Genomic DNA, 7,431 nt, shown 5'->3' with positions numbered 1-7,431 from the left:
TTAATTGGATATTCTCTTACTAAACACACAGGTTATAATTTACAGCTGAAGTAAAGTAGATCTAAAGTAAATCATTTAAAAGTCCTTTATTAAACAGTAGGTTCTGGAGACTGAAAACAACTTTTAAACCAAAATAGGAGAAATTATATATATATATATATTATTTTTTTTATTTTTTTTCAAACACTCTTATTTTAGTCTGTGAGTGTACTTTCATCCACCAAAAGTGGCTGTTTAGAAAATAAACCCCCAATCAATTTTAAATCCCCTTAGAATACTAGTGAGATCCATATTTTAGATAGAATCATTTTACATCACCTGTGAACATACTCATATCTAATTTAAATGAAGGACTAAGTAGGCAATGACTTAAATTGATTTCTACCGAAATATTGTTAACTGGAAAAATAACATAACCCTTTGCAAAATGCATTTTTAAAAATAGAATTCGTAAATTATGAGCTGTATCGTGAACTTTTATCAACAAATCAATCGACTCCTTTTTGGAAAAAAAAAGAGTAGTTTTTTTTCTTTGGCATAGGGGTGATTTGGCGAATATATTTTAATAACAGCATTGCTGAATATTTTAACATTTGCAGTTCCAAACTGAGGGGAAGGAAATAGTTAAACGAACATTATTTAATACACTCAGTAACAATTATATAAATAAAAAAGCAGTACATTCATTATTAAATGCATCCACCGTTTAAAGTTACTTTGTGGATATGTTCACTGTCAATTTTTTAAAAGTAACAAGTTAACAAGTTAACAAGTTTTATGGATACAGTGGTTTGATTATTCGAATTGATCCAAACAACTAATCTCCATTGGAGAGAGATTTGTTTGAAATTAATTCTCACCTATGTATTAATTCCAAATGAGAAATTGTGTTTTGGAGCTTGTCTGCATGGCAAGCTATGATTGATTTGTTTGAGAAGTGACAAAATGTCCCAGTTTATTAGTCCCCCCCCTGCTGGGATCTCTTTAATGACAGGGTAATTTGCTGTGCCTGGGTGACCATTTGCCTTGCAGAGTGTAGGGGCTCGTGAAGGAGGGAGGGGTGATATTTGCATATCTCTCCAGGATATAACTTCAGGATTGCTGAGAGACAAGCCAGTCAAGCACTCACTGACCTCCTGAATACAAGACACACTTAACAGGATGTACTGAGTGATTTCCCAGCTCGAGGGGATTGATAGAATATTTTGCTTTCCCACTGCAAAGAACACGTGCAACATTTGGGACTTGATACTTAGTTGCAACTTCAATTGCTACAGATTCGGGAAAAATAAAAAAGAAATAGAAGATGTTGGAGTTTTGGAGAGCAGCTCCCGTACTGCTGCTGCTCAGTGTGCTACTTCCATTGTATTCTTGCGAAGTGGCCCATTATTACACCTTTGAAGAAGAACCTCCCGGATCAGTTATTGGGGTTTTGGCCAACAACTCAAAGTTCAACTCCACCGAAGGACCCATCAGCAACTTCCGTCTGATGAAGCAGTTTAACAGCTCCCTCATCCATGTTCGGGAGAGCGATGGGCAGCTGAGCATCGGGGAGAGGATAAATCGGGAGCAGATTTGCAGACAGACTCTGAACTGTATCCTGGCCATGGATGTGGTCAGTTTCTCCAAGGAGCAATTCACCCTCATTCATGTTAAAGTAGAGGTGAAGGACATCAACGATAACAGCCCCCAGTTTCCTAGGTCCGAGATACCTGTGGAGGTGTCTGAAAGTGCTCCTGTAGGCACCAGGATCCCCCTTGACATAGCCATTGATGAGGACGTTGGGTCAAACTCCATCCAGAGCTTCCAAATCTCAGTGAATAGTCACTTTAGCCTTGATGTCCAGACCAGGGCTGATGGGGTGAAATACGCAGGCCTGGTGCTGATGAAAGAGCTGGACCGGGAAAGCCAGTCCTCCTACACATTGGAGCTGGTGGCCATGGATGGAGGAAGCCCATCTCGCTCAGGCAGCGCAGTGGTCAGTATCCGGGTGATTGACTACAATGATAACAGTCCAGCGTTCGAGAGGAGCTCGGTCACTGTGGAGCTCATGGAGGATGCTCCCATGGGGTACCTGCTGCTGGACCTCAATGCTTTTGATCCAGATGAAGGTGTGAATGGAGAAATTGTCTATAGCTTCAGTCCTCAGGTGTCCCAGGAGGTTCGACAACTCCTTAAGATCGACCCCAACTCCGGTCGCTTAACTCTTGAAGGTCAGGTTGACTTTGAGACCAAACAAACCTACGAGTTTGATGTCCAGGCTCAGGACATCAGCCCGAACCCTTTAACAGCCACCTGCAAAGTCATCGTCCATATTATAGATGTGAATGACAATGCCCCAGCTATCAGCATCACCCCTCTGACCTCCATCAGCTCGGGAGTCGCCTTTATCACCGAGGCAGCCACTGAAGGTAGTTTGGTAGCTTTGATCAGTACCACGGACAGAGACTCCGGGACAAACGGAAAAGTTCATTGCACTCTGCATGGACACGAGCATTTTAAGCTCCAGCAAGCCTATGAGGACAGCTTCATGATAGTCACAAGATCGCTATTAGATCGGGAGAAGATTGCCGAGTACAACCTGACTGTGGTGGCTGAGGACCTCGGATACCCTTCATTGATAACCCGCCATCAATACACTATCCGGGTGAGTGATGAAAATGACAATGCCCCTGTTTTTGCCAAACCGGTATTAGAAGTGTCTACCGTTGAAAATAATGCCGCTGGCGCCTACATCACTACAGTGGTAGCCAGAGATGCTGACATTGGCGACAACCGTAGAGTTTCTTACAGGCTGATGGAGGGTGAAGTTTTGGGACAGCCCTTGTCTACCTTTGTAGCTATAGACGCAGAGTCTGGGGTGTTGCGAGCTGTAAGGTCCCTGGACTACGAAAAACTCAAACAACTAGATGTTGAGGTTGAGGCTACAGACAAGGGGATCCCTCCACATTCTACCCGAGTTCAACTGCACATCAAAATAGTTGATCAAAACGACAACCCTCCTGAGATAACATTCCCTTATCTGCACAATGGGTCAGCAGAAGTTCTCCTGCCAGTCAATGCTCCCTCTAATTACCTGTGCTTCCAAATCAAAGCTGACGACCCTGATGCAGGGGTTAACTCACAGCTCTTCTATACTATACTGAGGGATAACAATAGACTCTTTGCTATCAACAGAGGAACTGGTGAGGTATACCTAAGAAGAAAAGTTAACCTTCACGAATTTGAGGACCTGACCATTGTGATTGCTGTTTATGACAGCGGCAGGCCTTCCTTGTTCTGCAATGCAACCATCAAGTTTATTCTCACTGACTCCTTGCCTTCTAGTGTAGAGATAGTCATCATGCAAACACAAGAGGAGGAAGAGCAGCAGCTAGATCTGTCCATAATCTTCATTGCAGTCTTGGCAGGAGGCTGTACTTTGCTCTTGGCAGCCATTATGTTCGTGGCCTGTACTTGCAAAAGAAAATCAAGTCTCTTCAAACGTGAATCAGAGGAGAGGAGAATCTACCGAGAAGCACAGCCATTAAACTCCAGTGGCCAAAGCACCAGTTCTATTACTCAATCTGAATCGTGCCAGCTCTCCATCAAAACAGAATCCGAGGATATCAGCGTGTCGACCGGTCAGAGAGAGGATCTTAAGTCAAACTCAAATGTAAGTATGCATTTTAATTACATTGCTCAATATAAGCTCATAGTCTGCTATATAATCATTTATCTGTAATATAAAAGGGGAATGTTGCTTGTGAATTCCTGTCATCTCATATACTAAATTGATATTAGAACTGATATTATCCCCCTTTTATTTGCATATTATAATGCTTCCAAGCCTGACATTTTCGTGTATGCATTTTTTTTTTTTTTTTTTTTTTACAAAATTATTCTATTCTGATGTGGTGAGAAAACGTCCACATTTCAAACTATAGCCAAATTGTTGAAGTTTGAGACATTATATTCTTAACCCCTTAAGGACACATGACATGTGTGACATGTCATGATTACCTTTTATTCCAGAGGTTTGGTCTTTAAGGGGTTAAAGTAAGTGGTTAACTTGTATAACTCACAAGTCAATGAGCATGCCCTCAGTTAAGTAGTACCACACTAGCAGTAGTAGTTTTAGAAGTGATCTTTTAGATAAGGGGTTCCAAACCTAGTCCTCAAGTACCCCCTACCAGTCCAGGATTTAGGGATTACCCTGTTGTGTTCTTTCTAAAAACACCTTAGACACAACTGGGTAATCCCTAAATCCTGAACTATTAGGGGGTACCTGAGGATTGGGTTGGGAACCACGGTTTTAGCTAATTGTCTCTGGTCTGGTGAGGTGACAACTAACTAAAAATGTAGGCTTCATCTTACCACATGCCAATACTACTTAGTAAAGAAAACAATGTTTTAAAAAAAAAATACCTATAATGAATTTAAAACTATTGTACTTTTTTAATTCATATTGGGCTTTTGCCTTTTCAGGTTTCGGTTTCTGCCTCTCCAAGTCAAACATCTTCTTGGCATCAGGAAAAGTCTGCTGGAAGCATAGGGTAAGATATTTTGTCACTTTATCAATGTCATAAAACACATTTTCTTTGTGCCCCCCTCCCTGCATTACCTCATTGTAAGTTCCCAGTTACTAGAAAAAAGTATGATTTCTGCTCCCCAACTTGGCTCTAGTTCCACAATATTATACAATGCATAGGCTTTGTACCGTATCTCTGCACCTACTGTGTATCATATAGTATAAGTTAATGGGCAAGAAAGATAGATTTGTGCCATAAAAGTAACAGCTCCCACTAGGCTACGATGAATTACCTTTTAATCCTCTTACTAGCCCAGAAGATTATGTAAAAGGTAGGGGAAAATCTTTTTCATAAATATTGTTAGTAGATATTTTGGTGTTGCTCTGGTCTTACTTTAGAAATAAAATTCTACATTAAAATTAATTGATTTGGCGTTTCTTTAAAGGAACTACAGTATAATTGTCTGGCTCCCCTGTGCTTACTTTAAGGAGATTTTACTCAACTTTCTTCTAGCGCTGCGCCAATCTTGTCATGGCTGGCTTTGCCTGCTTGAATCAGTACATCTCTATGTAGAGTATTCAGCTACTCCATGCCGAGCATGGAGCTTCTGAATGTCAGTGCAGCACAGCTGACCCAGGAAGCACCTCTAGTGGCCATCTGAGTTACTGCCACTTGAGTTGTTCATAGGCAGTAATGTAAGCATTGCTTTTTGGCAGTGTTAACGTTAAAAAACTTGCATGGACAGGCTCTAGACACCAGAACAACTTCATTAAGCTGTAGTTGTTCTGGTGATTATAGTGTGCCTTTATTATACACATCCTTGCTATTAATTTTATCTCAAGATGTATTATGATCTTTAACATCTACGTGAATATTCTGTGTTAATATATATTGTGAATATTGAGAAGGAATAATGGTTAAACAAGGGTTCTAATAAATGGCGAAGTGTGTCGTCTAACAGAACACTATATGTATTTATTGCAGTGGGAACTCTAATGTGGATCAAGGAAGCACTAAAGACAGTGGCAAAGGAGACAGTGATTTCAATGATAGTGACTCAGATGCCAGTGGTGAAGGCCTCAAGAAGATCTCTGACCAGAACATTCATAGTCAGCCTGGTAAGTTTTGCTATCAATCATTTTGCAGTTTAAATGATGCTGTGTTAGCACAAACAGCCACCGAAAAGTATCAGGAAAGGTTTGTGAAGGCACAGTATATACTTGTACATAGTACCAATTCATTAGGGCAACATGTGGGTCATTGGTAGACCATGTGAAACTTAACCATTTAACATTACATACTTTCACTACTAAGTTATTTATAAAAGTGCCCTCCTTCCTATTGAAATTTGCACGTAAAGTATTTCAGCAAGCTAAAGTGCTTTAGGTGTTTAGAGTGTTCCTTTAAATTATTTGTCATTTGATATATTTAAAGGAACATTCCAAAAATATAAAGCAATAGGGCTTATGCGGGAAGAGTGTCCTCTTTTTTTTAAGTTTTATAAAAGAATCGAATAGAGAAGTCTGTTATTAGAGAGCCTCAAAAATCTTTGTCAGACGAAGTGGAGGGATTGCAGTAGCTTCAGATACCAGATCTGCAGCTATTGAAAGCCAAGCAAATATTTCATATACCCCAAATAATAAGATGCAAAACAAAGGGGTATATCTACTAATGTGTTTTTTTATGGTGTGTTCCTTTAAGAACATAATAATGTTGCTTAATCCCATTCACAGTTAATTACTGGCTTAGTTAACAAAGGGCATAGTACCCCCAACTGCATTGCCTTGACATTTTCGTGTGCATTTTTTTTACCACGATGTACCAAACTATTGCCAATTAGCATGCCATTGGAGTAGTGTTGGTTAAGATTTGAAAGTAGTGTAAAAGAACATTAAGTTTATGTGCTGGTAGGCTCTTTAGAGGTTTTATATTTCCTGCTCTGACTTTAGCAGAAACATAAAAGTAGCTGTACAAGTTAAAATGAAAGAGAAAACGCGCATACAATTTATTGGAGACATTTCTGTTTTGTTTTACTTTTTGTTCTTTTTGATTTTATTTGGAAAACATATGGAAACATATTTTGTTCAAGTATAATGTTCAATACAAGTTAGCATTAGTCTGAGCTTCAAATAAACACCCTTTAAAAATATATATTATTATTTGTTGACAAACATGACAATAATGAAGACTACATATATCAAGGTATACCTTTATTTTGTATAATTGGACTGTTAATTTATATATCCTATAAATTTTCTCTTTTTTTTTTTTAAGGTGTTGTCTACATGGAAAGCTCAAAGGCATATCGCAGTGCTGAACATTATTACAGTCACAGGATTGACACTGGTCTGCATAATGGAAACCTTACTATGCATTACGAAAAGGGGTTCGCAGTGCCTTATTCATTAAGAGCCCCTTATTACAATACATATCATCCAAGAATACCTAACGCATACATTCCTCATCATAACCTCAAAGACTCAAATTATCATATGAACACTGCAACTACTGGACGAGTACACAGAGAGTATGATGTAGATTATTTAAACAGAGGCAGAACAATATCTCCTCCTAGGCTGTCTCGAAAATATCAAGAATTCAGTTATGCACCAGAAACAATGTTACAAACAAACGCTTCTGAAATAGCCACAACATTTTAATAAGTTGTGAGCATTGTAATGAAATGCCCTTTCAAGGTCTTAAAAAAAAAATAATAATCAAGAATGCTTTTCCTTTATAGGATTACTAGCCTAAATGACAGCGGGATTAGATTTCTATCCTGTGTGTCTAGGCAGAGTATCTTTACCTGTAATTAATAGGTACTCATATATGGCGAAGCTAAACCAATGTATTGTTTATCATAAGTCTCTATGCTTGACGAAAAAATGAAGGACGGTTAATCTAACCAAACTTGCAGAAG

The 7,431-nt window shown here is 39.1% G+C and overlaps 1 protein-coding gene across 1 annotated transcript; it reads left to right on the top strand.

Annotated features, from left to right (window-relative positions):
- Positions 1–1,136: 1,136 nt before the first annotated feature.
- Positions 1,137–7,215, top strand: LOC134595397 (protocadherin-8-like). The gene is made up of 4 exons (XM_063444703.1): positions 1,137–3,655; positions 4,468–4,535; positions 5,496–5,629; positions 6,786–7,215. Exons 1-4 carry the CDS (start codon positions 1,307–1,309, stop codon positions 7,169–7,171), a joined length of 2,937 nt encoding a protein of 978 aa, XP_063300773.1. The 5' UTR covers positions 1,137–1,306; the 3' UTR covers positions 7,172–7,215.
- The last annotated feature ends 216 nt before the right edge of the window (positions 7,216–7,431 follow it).

This window comes from Pelobates fuscus, chromosome 1 (assembly GCF_036172605.1).
Source record: "Pelobates fuscus isolate aPelFus1 chromosome 1, aPelFus1.pri, whole genome shotgun sequence".
NCBI lineage: Eukaryota > Metazoa > Chordata > Amphibia > Anura > Pelobatidae > Pelobates > Pelobates fuscus.
The sequence above is the reverse complement of the archived record's forward strand: the minus strand, read 5'-3'. Positions and strand labels throughout refer to the sequence as shown.